Source organism: Myxocyprinus asiaticus, chromosome 30 (genome assembly GCF_019703515.2).
Source record: "Myxocyprinus asiaticus isolate MX2 ecotype Aquarium Trade chromosome 30, UBuf_Myxa_2, whole genome shotgun sequence".
Lineage (NCBI taxonomy): Eukaryota > Metazoa > Chordata > Actinopteri > Cypriniformes > Catostomidae > Myxocyprinus > Myxocyprinus asiaticus.
The window spans coordinates 14802247-14820288 of record NC_059373.1 but is presented as its reverse complement, the minus strand read 5'-3'; the positions used below and the strand labels follow the sequence as shown (position 1 = coordinate 14820288).

The window sequence follows — 18042 nt, the reverse complement described above, 5'->3', positions numbered from 1 at the left end:
GACCTTCTAGTAGAACATCTTGTTATGTTAAAATAAAAGCCTTACAGCACAAGATTTGCCAAATGTTCTTATATAAGAAGTCAATACTAAACTTGTTTCACTTTATTTTTCCACACTGGATGAGATGTGCATTGTGATCTTTCACTGTTTGTGAACATGTGCCACTGTTACCTTAAAGGAGCTATTTCTACCTGATCTTACCCTTTTGAACTGAAAAAGTGATAACATGCAATTGTTTCCTCAAGAACTTATTTCTACTAACTAATTTGTCAGGTTGATTCAGTCAGTATAAGTACATTTAGTTATGTTAACTTAGATGTAAGCACATTACAGGTTATCTGACATTGACAATTATTAGTTAACACAAAAAAAAAAAAAAAAAAAAAAAGTAACCCCCCCCAAAATGCATGTGGTTACGTCTAAATGATCTGGTTTGAAGTCAAACATATTATTGAACATCAGTGAATCAACCTCACACATTAGCTTACACCAACACAACACATTTTAAGGGTTATATAATAATAAATAAATAAAAATAGATCCTTAATGTTACAATTACAATTGCAGGTCAACACTTTTTACAGTTTACTTTTATTGCTGTAACCGAATATGGTCATGCTGAATCAGTCATGTTAAATTATATCTTACCTTTGAAAAAAAAAAAAAAAAACAAAACAAAAAAAAGTTAATTTAGCACATTTTATTTGACATAATAAATTAGTGCATCACTCCTCAAAGCACAACAGAGCTCATTCATTGTTAAATATAATAAATTTTTTATATTTTATATTTATTTATTATATTTATTTTACACACAAAAACACATATGATATATACTGTATGTCATTGTTAAAACATATCAGATCTGGAAGAGTTCGGAAACATCAGTGACCAAGGTGGATTTTTTGGAGGATGCTTAACCACATTTATGACAGTGATAAAACATTGTGAAACATCAGGTGATCAGCAGTTCAGAGACCAAGGGGGTAATCTGATTCAAAAGAATCAAAGAGGTGCTAAGATTACTTTTCACATAACACTGCAATTAGTCATTTGCTTCGGTGATCCGCTGGTCTCATGACTATTCTCAGTTTTCATCTGTTATTGGGCAGCAGTGGCAGCACCCATGCGCAGGAGCTCTTTCCTGTGTGTAAGAATGATATCGAAGCTGGACTGGAGGCGGTTCTGTTGCTCCTGGACACGGTTTTGTAAGGTGCGAACCCAGCGGATGAGGGCCAGGCGACGGTACATGGTCAGTTGGACCTGATGCTTCTCCATCTCCTGTGCCTTAAACCTCTCCCGCTCCTGCAGAGTCCAAACAGCTTCCATAATGTCTGGCTGCTTGGTACAGGGGTCAGAATCTGAGTCCGATGAGCCATCTTCAGTTGGATCGGTGCCCTCCAGACTCTCTTGGCGCCGCTCTGCCTTTTTACCTCCACTGTGTTTCTCATCTTTCAGGGGGTCTGCGGTCATGTTCCCATTGTCTGCTGTTGGAAGTCCACGGCAGATTTGATCCCAGATGGAACTGTGGGCCCCTGCACCACCTATGTCACCACTCTCTGTGCTGAGTGGGGAAGAGCTTTCAGATCTGTAGCTAAATTCAAACTCTTCATCACTGTCTGCCCAGTCTATCACTCCATCTTCCTCTTCATCCAGTAGTTCCTCTGCTTTCTCACTCTCCCCCATTGCCTGCTCCTTTTCATCATCTGTCACCCTCCTCATCTCTTCATCCAACTTACCTTCCTCTGCGCCATCCGGGGGCACTCTGCCGCCCATATCATCTCCACTTTCAATCTCAGGCAGAGGCTCCAAAGGGCTCCAGCAAGGCAGACGGGACAATGAGGAGAGGGGCCCAGGCCCATAGTGGCTGGAAGAAATGGACGAATCACGGCCTAGTGGGCCCAAAACTCGTGGACGCACCTGGTTGCGGTTTTCATCTCCTGCAATGGCAACATCATTTTGGCCCAGGAAGTTAAAGTTGCCATCCTTCTCACATCTCTTCTGACTGTTGGAATGGATACACAGAGTTGCTGGTGGCCCTACCAACCCCTGACCTCCAAAGACAGGGTTCACGGCCCGATCTTGATGATGCATTTTCAGTTTTGTCTGAGATTCAATCGCTCTTAGAGAGATAAAATATATGAGAATAAGGTCAGTCAGTTGACCAATAGGTCTTTATAGTATTCAAAGCAAAATGATACATCATATTATTATATTTTGGCAGTGAATATAGGTTCTGACAAAACAGGAAAATGTTAAAAGGCTGCAAACACAGAGTAAATAATATCTGCGCCTAAAATCCCTGGCTAATAATGGTTGAAATAATACATAAAATATTCAGTGGTGCAATTCCACGACATGTTCTCCATTTCGGTGACATGAAATATTCAGATGTCCTCTCTCACAGATATAGTCCACGTAATAACTCCGGGGGCCTGTCAATCACTTGGCGTGACAGGCTCTGTGGTGCTGAAGAACAGCAACCAGCGATTCCGGGTTGCGCGCCTCAGGCAGAAATAATAATCGCCTACAAATGATTGAGGACATCAAATCTGCAAGTAGTCCAAATTTCGCCTCAAGATCACGAGCAGAAATGTGTGCTAGCCTGAACAAATGCCTGCCGTAATTCCATGCGCTTCGATTGCAATTGCTCAGAAGAGCGTCATTGAAATAAAATGATATAAAAGCAATGAATGAAGGAAATGAACGAACGTTAAACCACAAGTAACGCATTTGAGCTAGATGTTCGACCAGCTGAATCCAAGCATGATGTAGACACCCGCGAAAAACAAGTCAGTAACAGCCAATCGTAAACGCAAAAGAAAAAATAATAATAAACCAAAAATAGCGAATAAAATAAGCAAAAATATAGGCTGGGTTACGTAAGAGCGATGTTACAGCTGTCTCACCCCATGTCTCGTCTCGTCGCGCTCGGGTGAAAACGCAGCGATAAACGGCGCATCCACAGAGAGCGTAAACCTCGCTCCAGTTTGATATAGTGGTTGCACAAACCGCTGATTCACAATAACATTCGAGAAGCAATTATTAGAGAGCATTGTCTTACGGTTTGTTGTCCGTTTTCGTCCGCGAATAAGATCCAGTGTCCTCCCTGTTTTCCCCTCCTCCGACCGACCCTCTCTGGCGATGTTAATCTGAATCCTCCCCTCCTCTCCCTCCCATCCGCTCTCTTTTCCCGTGTAACTCAACGGCCCACTGGCCAGCCATGACTCACTTCCTAAACTGGGAAGGGACCGCGTAACTGGAAATTGTTGAAATGAGTGGGAAATAGTCTACTTGCCCAAGCACTAAAATTAAAGGAATATTCCGGGTTCAATACAAGTTAAGCACAATCAACAGCATTTGCACCCAAGACTTTCACCCACTGTTGCACTTGTGTAAATGGTTGAGTGACAATAAAGGGATTTGATTTTTTTTTTTTTTTTTTTTTTGTGGCATAATGTTGATTACCACAACAACAAAAAAACAAACAAACAACAACAACAAAAAAATAAAAAACATTAAAGTCCCTCCTTTGCATAAAAAAATAAATTCTGGATTATAGTGAAGCACTTACAATGAAAGTGAACGGGGCCAATTTTTGGAGGGTTTAAAGGCAGACATGTGAATCTTATAATTTTTTAAGAAAAGGAGGGACAGGTCAAAATAAATGTTTGTGGTAATAAATATTATGCCACAAATGCTGTCGATTGATCTTAATGTGTGTTGAACCCAGAATATTCCTTTAAGGGATGTAAGGCTGAGATTATATTGGTATTGTGGTATGCTGAGACTATAAAAGCTACTCTACATATAAGAGTTAAGGACATTTGAGAACCATTTTACCATCAGCTTTATTTCCCATAATTGTGCTGCGGTTTTTGTTGTTGTGATGGCTTGTCATGAGACACTGTGACTGTTTTGGTGCTTGCACATCAGACAGACTCAGTAAGTACATTCCCTCCCTATCCCATGACAAGCAATTGCTGGCGACAGCAGAGAACTCTCCTCTTCCCCCCGCTCCTCGCTCTGTCCAACAACATCCCCATTCAAGTGTCGCACCTTCAGGCTGTCTCTGGTCTCTCCCCCCTTCCATCTCTCAATAATAGCCTTAACACATGAAAAATACATCAAATAAAAAGCCTGCCCGTGGCTTTGTCACATGGAAAATCATCTACAGTACATCAAGCAAACAATCCGTGGAATGAGCGAGGACACAAATGAAAGCAAGAGACAAGAGATGCTTGAAAAAGTAGCCTCATAAAATGATCTTTAACATTTGCTGTATCAGTTCTGAAATATATTACCGGTAAAACACTATGGTTGGAATTAAGATTGTTGCTAAATAAAAAGAGCCAGAATGGGTAAAGCATATCTATGATAACTTGCAGTAAAAGTGTTTCAGAAAACAGAAGCAGTTGCTTGGATGTGAGCAGCCTGCAGTTATGACCCATTTCCCTCAGTTCAGTTGCATGTCTCCACTTCCAGCAGTTTGAGAGCCCAAAGGCACTCACCCCTGGCACTACTGTCAAAAGCCACCACTCAGATCCACTATGGCAGCTACTGCACATTCAACCAGTTGCCTAGAAGCTTTCCACACACACACAGGCTACGTGGCTTGGCAGCCACCATGGAATTAGTTTTCTAGTTTGACAAGGTCAATTATCTTCAAGAGAGCATGTTTTTAGAGATCATGGGTTAAGGCAGAATGTGTGATATGGAGGCACAACATGTTGCAAGAACTGGGCTCTAATGAAATTGCATGTAACAAATCAAGCCAGAATCATCCAGTAGCTTCTGAGAATTGCATTAACATATCTCAGTATTCTCCTGACAATTACAGCCAAAAATTAGTGGCTGCGTCCACCCTGGAGCAAGGTTGTTCCATTTAAAAAAAAAAAAACCTCCACAAAAGGGGAAAAAAAAAAAAGAGAATGAATTTTAATGAGGAACCCTGGCTCTTCTCCCTAGAAGCTCAAAGAGAGCTGATTAGAAGTGCTCTCATGAGTTACAGATGCAAAAAGGCAAGCCATAAGACATCTGAAATCACCACCAGTGACTCTCAGACTGTGACTGGTTAAACTTCAGTTAACTCACTACGAACTCAAGAGTTTGAGCAGGTGAGAAAGGATGAATTTGTAGTCTGAGGGAGTGTGCCAAGAGCTCCAGGGTGGTCCTCTCAGAGTGATCCTGAAACCCCACCAGCATACTGTTATCAACATGATGCATGAGGAGCATGACAGTGGGGAAACTGAGGCTGTGAGATTCTGTGCTTATACATGAAGTATTGGCAATAGACATATACAGCAATGATGATTTAAAATACACTTTAATTTACAATTTTATAAAAACAAATAAATTTCACTTAAAAGGAGGTCACAATATTTACATGATAGAAACACATCCAAGTCATTATGTGGTTTGGTTTGCTTGTGGGACCAATAATTATAAATTGTCAATAATACTAGGGATGTCAGAAGCAACTTCAATTCTCCAGATAGCTGAAAATACTTCGTGGTGGTCCTGGGGCTTTGAGGGAGTTCCCTAGACATGGTCGCTTGGCAGCAGGAGCCAAAGAGTCCATCTGTCCTCGTTTCTTAATCTGTGGAATAAGCAAAGTTCATTTACCCAGAATTATAACAGGAGATGGACTGTATCATACGGTACAATACGTGGGCACTAATAATATATATTTTAATATCTCTAGTTAAGATGCATGTTTTTATTGGACATAAAGTTCCTTTAATTCCTTAGTGCCAAGACACTTGAACTAGTTCTCTAATTACTATCGTTCTAAGACTACAGCGCCATCCTGTGGTAGAGCTATTAACTACATGCAAGAACTATTTAAAGAAAACGCAGCAATCTCTTAAAAACAGTCCTTTTGCTAAAAAGCCTTAGCTTTATTTCCCCATATCTTACAGTTATATCAATATGCAAATATCAAAGCAAAATTACTTGTTTTTTTGGTCCCTCTGATGCAGGTGTCTCTTTTTCCGGTGACAGGGTTTGGAAGAGGAAACCTCGTGAGTTTCGAGGGGCTAAGGGGTTGCTGTCAGAGATGCTGGCTAACTTTTGCAACATTGCTCGAGGCTGACTGAGTAATGAGCCTCTTTTGACCTGGAGATACAAAACACAAGTTACAATTTAAAAATCTGTGACAGTATTTTCATCTTTTGAGCAATCGGAGCAAACTGACAGTGGTGTTGCTGTGGCAATAAGACAATAATAATAAACTAAAATCTATGACCACTGCCCAGTTTTCCCAATATGCTATAAGTTCAGGTCACACAGGAAGCACAAAACAGTAGAGTGTGGAGAGATGTATTGTGGGTACTGACCACAGTGGGCTGTAATGGCTTTCTGAACTGGTTGGTATTGGGAGCTGCCTTCTCTTGCAGAGGAACAGCTGGAGTATCTATAAACAGGTTAGAGGAAGAAAAACCAATTTAAACTATAATAAACGTTAAACATTTCTAATTAATATCAGTGATCACAGCGTCTAAAACATAAAATCTCTTTTAGATACATATTTAAATTTCAACCTACAATCTTGTTGGAAAAAATGGTTTATGCCCATGCTGTTTGTATACTACCAATGTGTACCTTTCTTTTGAAAGGTCTTGGCAGTTAGCTTTTTGGCCAGCTTCATAAACTGACTGTCCTCCTCTCCAATCTTTTCTTCGTCTTCTGTGTCTTCTGCAGCTTTACCCTTTTTGGCCTGAGCTTCAATCTACAGAACAGGATGCAAGTCAGACACGTGCACACAGTCAAACACAACATCAAAGTCCTTTTTACACATACCTGCTCTCTTATCCACTGCTCCCTCTCTAGCCGCTCTTTACGTCTTTGTAACTCCAATTGATCCACTTCTTCATCCTCCTGTTCCTCATCTCCATCAGGTCCCATTCCACCAAACTCAAAGTTATCATCTGGTCAAAACAAAAACACATTAATATACAACATGAAAGTACTTCTGACACATTTATCACATTGTTTACTTATTTACATAATTTTCCACCGTTGGCTGAAACAAGCAAAAATCAACTTTGTAGCTTTCAATAGCAGCATACTGAAGAAGAACTTTAAATGGATGAACTCACCGATGTTTTTCCAGCGGAAGCGGCGAGCTCGTCCGGGTCCATCAGAGTGCAGGTCTCCATCAGCAAGGTAACGCTCCTGATACAGTCGCAGTCTTCTTTTATCGTCATCTAAGACCTGTTTCCTATAGAGTGAACATCATGAGTTACATGTTCCTGCTAAAGGGTGTTTTTAATAACCATGACCGTTTATGACAAAGTGCAGTTATTTTGTCTAAAAGCAATCAGGCTTAAATGGGATAGTTCACCCAAAAATTTAAATTCTCTCATTATTTACTCACCCTCATGATATCCCAGATGTGTATGAATTTCTTTCTTTACCAGAATGAAGAAAAACAGAAAAATATCTTGGTTCAGTAGGTCCTTAAAAAGCAAGTGAATGGAGATTTCTCCAGCGGTTAAATCTTCTAAAGCGATATGATCACTTTTGGTGTGAAAAAAAGATTAAAAGTACTTTTTAACTATAATCCAACATGAGGGTAAGCTTCACGAGAGTGTAGTCCAAGTGGTCTCTTCTGTGATGTATTCGTGTTGCCATGATACAGATGTAATCTCACATTCTCCACTCGGTTGAAACATCCAGGATGAGCACACAAGGATGAGCACCATTGTGAGTAAAGAAACAGATAATAACAGCCAATCTAAAATGTACTGCATTCCTCCTACTCACTTGTACAGCACTGCTCTTCTGGTTGTGACGTACGTGCCTCAGTTCTCGTGTGTTTCAAAAGCCAACGCGATTAAGTCACGTGCATACCGCTGCTGACCGGAAGCATGATTTGGAATAAAAAAATAAATGAAAAAAAGTACTTAAATATTTACTTTTTTCGCACCAAAAGCGATTGTGTCGCTTTAGAAGACATTAATTTAACAGCTGGTGTCGTATGGATGACGTTTATGCTGACTGTCTGTGATTTCTGGAGCTTCAAAAGAGATATTTCCATTCACTTACATTAAGAACTTACTGAGCTAAGATAGTTTTCTATAGACATCTGGGATATCATGAGGGTGAGTAAATAATGAGAGTTTTCATTTTTGGGTGAACTATCCCTTTAGACAACGCTTCTTGAGATGAAATAAAGTACCAGTGGAACCTAACCTAGATTGGTAAATAGCTCCCTCGTGGCATGTTTGTTGCAACAATTTACAAGTCTGTGGCAGCGATCAACATACCCACATGTACATTTTACTGTAAAATGCAAACCCACCAGACAAGCATCTCAACCACTGATATATATAAACTCAGCATAAAAAAAGAAACGTCCCTTTTTCAGGACACTGTATTTTAAAGATAATTTTGTAAAAATCCAAATAACTTTACAGATCTTTATTGTAAAGGGTTTAAACAATGTTTTCCATGCTTGTTCAATGAACCATAAACAATTAATGAACATGCATCTGTGGAACGGTCATTAAGACACTAACAGCTTACAGATGGTAGGCAATTAAGGTCACAGTTATAAAAACTTAGGACACTAAAGAGACCTTTCTACTGATTCTGGAAAAACACCAAAAGAAAGATGCCCAGGGTCCCTGCTCATCTGTGTGAACATGCTTTAGGAATGCTGCATAGAGGCATGAGGACTGCAGATGTGACCAGGGCAATAAATTGCAATGTCCGTACTGTGAGACGCCTAAGACAGTGCTACAGGGAGACAGGAAGGACAGCTGATCGTTCTCGCAGTGGCAGACCACGTGTAACAACACTTGCACAGGATCGGTACATCCGAATATAACACCTGCGGGACAGGTACTGGATGGCAACAACAACAGCCCGAGTTACACCAGGAATGCACAATCCCTCCATCAGTGCTCAGACTGTCCACAATAGGCTGAGAGAGGCTGGACTGAGGGCTTGTAGGTCTGTTGTAAGGCAGGTCCTTACCAGACGTCGCCTATGGGCACAAACCCACTTTCACTGGAGCAGACAAGACTGGCAAAAAGTGCTATTCACTGACGAGTCACGGTTTTGTCTCACCAGGGGTGAGGGTCGGACTCACATTTATCGAAGGAATGAGCATTACACTGAGGCCTGTACTCTGGAGCGGGATCGATTTGGAGGTGGAGGGACCATCATGGTCTGGGGCGGTGTCACAGCATCATCGGACTGTGCTTGTTGTCATTGCAGGCAATCTCAATGCTGTGCGTTACAGGGAAGACATCCTCCTCCCTCATGTGGTACCCTTCCTGCAGGCTCATCCTGACATGACGTCTGGGACCTGTTGGGTTGGAGGGTGAGGGCTAGGGCCATTCACCCCAGAAATGTCCAGGAACTTGCAAGTGCCTTGGTGGAAGAGTGGGGTAACATCTCACAGCAAGAACTGGCAAATCTGGTGCAGTCCATGAGGAGGAGATGCACTGCAGTACTTAATGCAGCTGTTGGCCACACCAGATACTGACTGTTCCTTTTGATTTTGAACCCTCCCCCTTGTCTGTGAAACTTGTTCAGTTTATGTCTTAGTTGTTGAATCTTTTCATGTTCATACAAATATTTACATGTTAAGTTTGCTGAAAATAAAAACAGTTGAAAGTGAGAGGACGTTTATATAGAACTGGATCGCTGACGCAATGGTAAATTGCCAGCAGGTGGTGATGCCACCATAAGAGTTTGAGTGGCCATCTTGGTATGCCCAAACTGTCATAGACCATCAATGACTTACAGGCCCTGTTTCACCGTCTCCGACTTCTGGATATGACGGTCACATTTCGCCCTCAATCATGTTTAATTTGCTCGTTATGGATAATAATTGTTACGAGTGAGAAGATATTCACGGATTGCGATGTCAGAGCATTCACCTGCCCTGGTGTTAAGTCTATCAGTGCAGCACAATGATCACAAAAGGAAGCGTCAAAACGGTCTACAAGTTGTAATGCAAGTAGGAAAAGCTGGTATATCTGCTTGTTTAGGGTGACAGTATGTCTTTATCCCCGAAAGGTCTTTAAAAAAGTCTGACTGGGATTTCTAAATCGCCTTAAATGCCTGGTATTTGCTTGTTTTCATATTGAAGTGCTCCCTGTAGTCATACATGGATACATGTCATAAATACCTGTTCATTTGCCATTTAAACCTCTTATAAGTTTAATTTTAACCAACTTTGCTTTGCGTATCCCCCTCAATCTCAGCGCCTGCTGTGCGTGTGATAGAGGAAGAGAGCGCGTGCTCTTATTTAAATGACCGTGAGAACAAGGCACTTTTTGATGAAAACAAAGCAAGTTACTCTGAACAAACACTTCAATGTTCACAATAAATAAGTCTGAAAATGTTTGTATCTTACCTCAGTTTCAGTGCACTTGTTGATATTCAGCTTATCTGTTCGCTGATTAAGTTTGTTAGAAGTACTGTTTGATAAAGATATACATAACTTGCTCAAGAAACAGGAAAAATGCCTGACTTTAATTAAATAAATAATTACAAGTCTAGGATGTTTGCGTTGTAGGGATGTACATGCAGATTTCAGATATAAAATCGGTGACTGAATGACTAATGTTTACTCGCTGAAATGAGATGATTTCCTATTAAGTCAATACGGACATTGGAATGTTTAGGCATAGCAATTTGGTGGCGCAGTGGCTCCACTGTTATAACGTCATGAGCAATCCAGTTCTATATTATATATCAGTGATCTCAACTGCTTTGTCAGTTAGGTGAACAAGTACTTGCCTGTTCCACCACCCAATAAAACATCAACTGAAAGTCAGTGGTAGTTAAAGATACCATTTCTTACATGTGAATTTTGTTGACTTGGTCCATCAGTTCCTCATCTGATGGCAGTTCTTCCTGTATGTCTTCCTCCTCATACTCATCAACGCCCTCATCATCCTCATCCTCACTGCACACATCACTGCCAGAAAGCTCTGCCTCGGAATCTACAAACTCTGCCAGGCGTCTAAATGCAACAAAATCAGATCCACCAAATTAAAATAAAATGTAAACATCCTTGATTTTCAAGTAGAAACCTAAAAACACCATGCAATATCAGTCAATAAAAGATTTCTCAAACTCTTAACAAGTAGAACAAATGTACATTAAAGGTCTTTAAAATGTTTAGATTAGACCTACATTTTCTTTTTGCCAGGGTGAGGCCCAAAGACTGCTTCTCTTTCTTCATTCTCATTCTCCTCTTCCTCGGCATCCGATTCATCATCATTTTCCTCCTTAATTTAAAAACAGTTTATTAACACTTAACACTGCAAAAACAATATCAAAAGCACGCAGACAGAAAAGCACTTAACATTTTCTTTCTGACCTTTTCACTGATGCTGTCTACATCTGACAGGAGCCGGAACTCACAGTCACCTTCCTCTTCCTCATCCTCTTGTTCTTCCATTATGTTCTTCTTCCTGTTCATATGGGCACAAATTAAGAGTATATAAAGCAAATACATTTGGAGCGACAAAAAAAACTAACAAATCTACAAGGCTTCAAGTATCCATGTAAATCGGTTTTAGTACCTGTTTGTTTTAGATGGCTTTTCAAAGGCAGGACTGGAGACTGATCGCACTGATGAAGCAGCTGAAAAAGGTATAATATTTAGTTAGAGGTAAAATAAAAACGTGTGAGAAGCTAAACACTTATACACTGCCCCACAGTACATGTAACAGAGACCAAGTCTTACATGGGCTGCCTGTGAACTTGCCAGAACAGAGAGCTAACAGCTGGTCCATGTCTACATCTGAGCTGCCATGACTCTCCATTCTTTGCTCCTCAGGCTCCAAGGTCTTGTTCTTCCCCCTGGGCCTGACTGCTGGTTCTCCAGGCTGTGTGGAAAAAGCTCCAGAGCACAACCCCAGCAGCTCATCCTCTGCCCCAGGCTGAGAGACCCCAGGCTGGCTCTGCCCTGAGCCAAAGCCCCCTGTGCAGAGTCCTAAAAGTTCACCCATGTTAGCGTCCATGGCGTTTTCATCCAAGCTGTCTAGTATGAGCTGCCGTTTGTGAGAGTGGCTGAGTGCACCACGAGGACCGACATTTAGGAAGCCATCGGCATCCAAGAGTTGGGAATGGGTATCTTCCTCCAATGAGAAGCGACCCTGAGAGTCCCCAGCCGGAGGGAGGGCAGACTCGCTCGGGGAAGATGGAGCATAAAGGTCTTGAGAGTCCTCGACAGGGAGGGAGAGGGAGGGCTCGGACACCTTACCCGAGCTCTGAGGATGGAAGGAACAAAAAATTCACTGGTTAAACAATGCTTATTCACCTATTTATTATATATTGACTTATCGCTGAGGAACCTCCCATAATGGTATAAACTTTTTGAAAACATTTTATCTTGTATAGCAGCCATCGTTTTAGTGCTTTTAAAGCACTACACATTTAGTATTTCCATCTGAAGTTACACCAATTTGGAGCACTTATAAAATCTGTTCAGTTTTATTGTTATTAATCAGGCACTTATTTATTCTCAAGCTTATTTCTTACCCAAATTTTCAATTTGATAAAAACCAGCAATAAAATCAAAATTATGTTAGGCCCCATTTACACCTTGCATTGACACGCGTTTCATATCCGAATAGTATCTGAATATTCTTTAGCCGGATTGTAATACACTGCAGTGAAATACATCTTACACGGTGATCACATTGAGATCCAATCAAAATAACCCAAACAGAAAACACTACTTACATATTACATCAGAGGCTGCGGTAACTGAAAATTCTCTGTCTTTTAGCTAATTTTATAAACACTGATGGATAATTCAAATGCTTTCTAACACTTTAACAGACTAGGGTGTTTCCTTCATTGAAAATTTTTTGGCAGCCCTCAAAGCTAAATTTTGGGTCGCCGAAACAAATGTAATGATATTTGTCTCGCGTTCAGTGCTTGGCTAAATGTGTTTTGTCTCAAACGCGCGAGTGAAGACTGGTTTCATGTGTGACGAGCATAATTAGAAGACAGGAGAGACGTGAGCAAGTGGGGATTTGGAAAGAAATGTGATATTCCAAGTGTATTCCAATGGAATATTGTTCATTGATCTTCACTGATCGTGTAACAAGACTGCAAGACAGCAGTGTGTGTTCTTCACATTGCGATGGCTGAATGAACAGAAAAAGGCAAGAACACACAACACAGTGCTTTAACAACGGATGACTGTAGCACAAAATCATCACATAATTCATTAATTACTTACGTAGTTGTATCAGGATAACGAAAATGCATTTGCATTTACACATTCTTTGAATGTGGTCAGAATCTGTTCCTGACCTCCTCCGAAAGTGGTTTCGGTGATCCAATCACGATCCGATCATAAATCGTCGTGGGTGCATTTACACCTGTCATTTAATATTGTCAAGTGTGAACCGATCGTGATCCGATCACAGAAACATATTAATGTTAGGTTTAAAGGGGGCCTCAGATTCAGAGACTGCAAATCCACACGTCATATGGTAACCCCTAAATAGCCAATGGAGAGTGTCTCACCTTTGAAGCAGAGCCGAGGAAGCTGGGTCTGAAGAGGCAGGGGGAGGGAGAGCGGAAAGCACTGGCTGACAGGCCCCTGCCAGCAACTCTACTGACTGGCTGATATGATGGGATCATTGAGCCCATCAGCTCAAAGCTACTATTATGACTACTGTCCTTAGCCAGTGAAAGAGTGTCATCCTCCTCTGTGAAGACAACAGATTTGTATTTTTATTTTAAATCTACATACTCGCTGGCAAAATACCAACTTGAAGGGTGTAATACATGCATTTGCACTCACCCATTTTATTGTTGGTTTCATGGCCAGCTGGTCCTGATCTTCTCAAACCATCCCTGGACAGAAAGGCACATTCAGTTAGTATGAACTAAAGATATAGACTGCAACACATTCATACTCCATAACAAACACATACCCAGTGCGGGAGCAGGAGTTGCCAGCAAACAGCATGAGTGTCCCATCAGTGTCTGCTGGAGTAGGAGAGGGGCATGTTTTCAGTGAAACTTCATCTTCCTCCTTCTCCACTGCCTCCTTTTCTTCCTCCTCCTCAGCATCACCGCCCCCCAACAACTCATCAACTCCCTGAAATTGAATGAAACAAAGCGAATAAAATGTAAAATCTTTACAAAGCTATTTGCTATCAGCTATTTGTAGTCAAGCAAAACTACATTTCTTTAAAGAGTGAAAATGTTAAGTAATATTTTGAAAGATATCCTGCAATAACAGAGTCCAAAGTAATGCCTATATCTGGTACCTCTTCATCCTCTGACTCAGTCATCTCTGCTTCCTCTTCCTCCTCCTCACAATCCTCATTGTCAAGACGATACAGAGCAGCTCTGCGCTCCCTCTCCTCCTTTCTGCGGATGGCCATGGCCTGCTGCAAACGAGATTTCAACAGAACCAGCTTCTCACCTACAAAGAAAGAATACATAATATACGAACATGAAAATATGATTAAAAAAAAAAAAAAAAAAAAGCTTCTATAGCTGAGAGCATTGCAGAAAATGTAGTGATTATACCTGGTTTGGCGTTTGCAGGCTCCTCCTTTCCCTCATTGACTGTGATCGTGATTGATTCAGTGTGCAGTTCTTCCTGTCCAGAGGGGGCACTCTCTTTTCTCACCACACTAAGCTTCAATGTGCGCTCCCCTTTAGCACGAGGAGCAGGCTGGATATGCTTCATGAACCGTTCTTGTAGTGCTTTTAAAGCTGCGTCACATACACACACATAAGAAAACAATTAATTTGTGGGAAAGGGCTAAGGATGTACAAAACTACATTTTCAAAATCAACTAGACCATGGAATCAGGCTATCACCACAATCATGCCATTTCTACAATCTCACCTGGGTTTTCCTGAGGTGGCTCCAGCTGAACAAAAGCCCCATCATCTGCACACAGTTTTGCCACAGGAGGAGGATCTAGACCAAGCTCTCTTAGCCTAGCCAGCTTATCCTTGCGAGGTTTGAGTACCTCTGGTTCAGGATTGATAATAGGAGGTCCTGCCTGAACGGAGTCCTCAGCACCAGTCTGGGCCTGCTCAGCTGAGACCGTTTGCTTTGCCTGATCTGAAAGTTCAACTCCCTCGGTTTCTTTCTCAGTGGGAGCGTCTCTTTCTTTACCCAGAGTTTTGGGTTCATTAGTGCATATTTCAGGTTCTGCTTGTGCTTCAGTAGAGTTTACAGAGGTTTGTGATTCTCCTTCATTAGTAGAAGCATCCTGGTGAGTGTTAATGGTTGTGTCTTTTAGAGGCATGGATGTGGTGGATGACTGGTTTTTGCACACCACAGATAAGTCTGTCTGAGGGCTTGAGTCCTGCTTAGGCATGTGCTGGGATGTTTTGGCTTGATCTGGAGGTGGTGTTGCACTGGATTTTAAGATACAAGCCTGATACTTGGCAGACCTTGAGGACAGATTACAAAATAATATCTGGGTTACTTCTTCTAAATGGAAACAGGACAAACTAGAGTGAAAAAGCAGTCAAGTGGCTAAAAGTCATACTTTAGCAAAGCCATGGCAGATCCCTCTGGGCGAGGTCTTCTCTTAAAGAACTGGTCTATACTCTTGGGCTCTGGCATGTAATATGGCAGACTGACCATGGACTCTGCAAAAACAGCAAATAAAGAAACAAGAGATTCTCAGACAATAAACAAGGGTGTATTCCACATTTAGCTGATCTTTTATTTTAGTTTTGAAGGGATGTGATGGATCACTGACCTCGCACTAGTCTCTGACTTTCACTGTGGAGCTGTTTGAGCGCCTCCTTGCTGGCTTTCGCTGCTTTCCTTTCCTGAGAACACAATTTATTCAGAAAATAAATGTTTGGCATTTTGTTAAGCTACACAATAAACAAAATCAGTAAGATAGCATCATAATGAAACCCCCACCTTTCGCTGTGGTTTATTCTCCTGTTCCTCGTCGCCACTGAACTCAGACAGATGAGGCTGTAGATAAGGGGAATAAAAGGCAATAATTAGTGCTGCAAGACTCTAGTGGAAGATCTAGGTCTCGTGGAGGTAGTCATGGTTAAAAACAGAACATGAAATTCTGCCCTCACTTTGCGTTTAGCCTTCTTTTTCACAGCTGATCGGATGGCATCCAGAGACTCTTCCTCCAACTGTTGTTCAGAATCGTCCTCCAGCTGGGCATCAAATAGATCAGGGTCTCCCAGCAGACAACCGCTGTCATTAAGCGCTTTGAGTGGAGGGGGATCCTAAAACCAGAAATCATGTGAAATATATATATATATATATATATATAAAAACACTATGAGAGAGTCACAGTGAAATGTTCTTGTCCTCTAAAAACACTCACTTCGTTTTTTTCTTTCAGTAGCTTCACAAGGGCAACATTGCGCTTCTCTTTTTCTTTGCGTCTTTGTGACTTCTCCCTCTTTTTCTTCATTTCTTTTGGCTTGACTTGAACATCATCTTTCTCTGGCTCACTCTCGTCGCTATCCTTTGAGATGTGGGATATTCTATTCCCCTGCTTCTTTTTGATGCTCTCGGTCTCATTGATCTTTGTCTCCTCATCGCTGGACTCTGACAGGAGCAGAGCATTTGCCATTCCGACCTCTTCCTGCTCCCCATCGCTGTCGCTGTCCTGCAGTGCCTTTCGAGGGCGTCCCTTCCGACTCACTGCTATTTCCTCATCTGAATCTAGGTGAGGACAACAAAGCAGAAGTAAGGATAGTTTGTTACATCATCTCATTTTGCAACTGGATTGTTGGAACTAATAAAAACAAAACAAACAGCGGGAGGCAGGTAAACGGGAAATGCACATTCAAATGTGCTTCTGTTGAAACTGAAAAAAATGTTTTAATAACCCTTACATACCTTGCTGCTCCTCAGTGACCATGTTGGTGTCAGTCACAGCCTCCTCCATTGGTGAGCCCATTCCACTGTCTGAATCTCTCTCAGCTGTTCCTCCCTCAGCCAAGAGATCTACTGGCTATAAATGACAACATTCATTTCAAATAAGTTCTAGAGTTCAATCCACTATCCCGAGAGAATCCATTGCAAATAGAACACAAAAATTGTTAATTTACAGAATTATGCATGCTTTGCGGTCACAAGAGAATACAATTATTACACTGGTGATGATAACTGAATATATTAGGAGTACTACACTACAACCAAATTACACAATAATAAACACATACATAAAATTAATTCTAACATTTTGGAAAGATGAGCAGAAGAAAAGCAAACAGAGACACTATTCCTCTGGCCTGAAAGCCTGTTGTTGCTTGTTACAAAAGACAGGATGAATAGCTAAGCTGGCTAGCTAAATGCCAACAGCCTGGTCAATTCATTCAAATGTCTTTTACATGTTTGGGCGAATTAGTTATCCATTTTAACATGTTTAACAAATGCAGTTATTTTCCAAATATAATTTAAGTTATTCACTTGATTATGTTCAGATACGTTACCCGCTCAGAGACAAGGGAGCTCATCTTTTAGGTCGACTCTTGAGCTTTATTCGGTACAAAACCACATCAACTGCACAAACCAGCCACCCCAAAGACAAATAAACGTAGAAAACGCAATATTTATACTTTAAAGCTCATAAATTCTTCTTATAAATGTTAGTTTTATTATGCCAAAACGTATATATCCATCTCCCGCCCGATGGCTGTACGAATTGTGCTTCAACTCTTCGCGCGCTGGTCTCGGGCGCTTTCTTTAACTGCCTCCGTCATTCTTTTCGAGCCTCGCAATTGGATGAACGGTTGTTAGGCGCTCTTGAGCTGTTCTGATTGGACAGAACTGTCAACGCTGAACAACCAACAACGCGTCGGATTGGTCAATGCTGACTGTAAATGGACAACAACAGAGCTCCAGCAAACAAGGCCAGTTGCTTTGAGAGCAAAGATATTTCCACAATAAAAATTAATCAACTATAGAACCTTGGGTATACACAATACGCATTCTAAAAATAAAATAAAAATAATGTTTTGGTAAGTGCATGCCAATAATTAGTGCTTTGCCAATCCACTATTAATTTGATAGTAAATACACGTGTCAAGTGTCACTTA

At 41.2% G+C, this 18042-nt stretch overlaps 2 protein-coding genes across 4 annotated transcripts; both read right to left on the bottom strand.

Moving 5' to 3' along the window:
* Nucleotides 1-685: 685 nt before the first annotated feature.
* LOC127421195 (UPF0500 protein C1orf216 homolog) lies at nucleotides 686-3163 on the bottom strand. Of its 2 annotated transcripts, none has more exons than XM_051664034.1 (2): nucleotides 3065-3163; nucleotides 686-2122 (listed from the first exon to the last, which is right to left on the bottom strand). In XM_051664034.1, the coding sequence occupies exon 2, from the start codon at nucleotides 2092-2094 to the stop codon at nucleotides 1102-1104; it is 993 nt and encodes a 330-aa protein (XP_051519994.1). In that variant the 5' UTR covers nucleotides 2095-2122; nucleotides 3065-3163; the 3' UTR covers nucleotides 686-1101. The 2 variants fall into 2 exon arrangements, with proteins under 2 accessions (XP_051519994.1, XP_051519993.1); XM_051664033.1 differs by lacking the exon at nucleotides 3065-3163 and adding an exon at nucleotides 2910-3056.
* Nucleotides 3164-5266: 2103 nt separating this feature from the next.
* On the bottom strand, nucleotides 5267-17944 carry LOC127421078 (claspin-like). Of its 2 annotated transcripts, none has more exons than XM_051663820.1 (24): nucleotides 17414-17944; nucleotides 16841-16955; nucleotides 16320-16663; nucleotides 16063-16218; nucleotides 15893-15949; nucleotides 15723-15795; nucleotides 15507-15609; nucleotides 14852-15408; nucleotides 14527-14715; nucleotides 14262-14419; nucleotides 13923-14089; nucleotides 13790-13842; nucleotides 13510-13694; nucleotides 11714-12239; nucleotides 11550-11610; nucleotides 11345-11438; nucleotides 11158-11252; nucleotides 10823-10984; nucleotides 7101-7222; nucleotides 6802-6929; nucleotides 6604-6730; nucleotides 6339-6415; nucleotides 5956-6117; nucleotides 5267-5599 (listed from the first exon to the last, which is right to left on the bottom strand). In XM_051663820.1, exons 2-24 carry the CDS (start codon nucleotides 16899-16901, stop codon nucleotides 5483-5485), a joined length of 3774 nt encoding a protein of 1257 aa, XP_051519780.1. In that variant the 5' UTR covers nucleotides 16902-16955; nucleotides 17414-17944; the 3' UTR covers nucleotides 5267-5482. The 2 variants fall into 2 exon arrangements, with proteins under 2 accessions (XP_051519780.1, XP_051519779.1); XM_051663819.1 differs by having other exon boundaries at nucleotides 17437-17944.
* Nucleotides 17945-18042: the final 98 nt, after the last annotated feature.

Bases quoted from the DNA above. Each gene is read 5' to 3' on its own strand.
- LOC127421078 (XM_051663819.1), bottom strand. From the start codon at position 17,460: ATGAGCTCCCTTGTCTCTGAGCGG. The intron at 12,240-13,509 runs GTGAGACACTCT...TTCCATCCTCAG, and splicing joins TCCTCGGCTCTGCTTCAAAG to AGCTCGGGTAAGGTGTCCGA. The intron at 6,118-6,338 runs GTCAGTACCCAC...TTGTATCTCCAG, and splicing joins AGCCATTACAGCCCACTGTG to GTCAAAAGAGGCTCATTACT.
- LOC127421195 (XM_051664033.1), bottom strand. From the start codon at position 2,962: ATGCGCCGTTTATCGCTGCGTTTTCACCCGAGCGCGACGAGACGAGAC. The intron at 2,123-2,909 runs GTGAGACAGCTG...TATCTCTCTAAG, and splicing joins GCGACGAGACGAGACATGGG to AGCGATTGAATCTCAGACAA.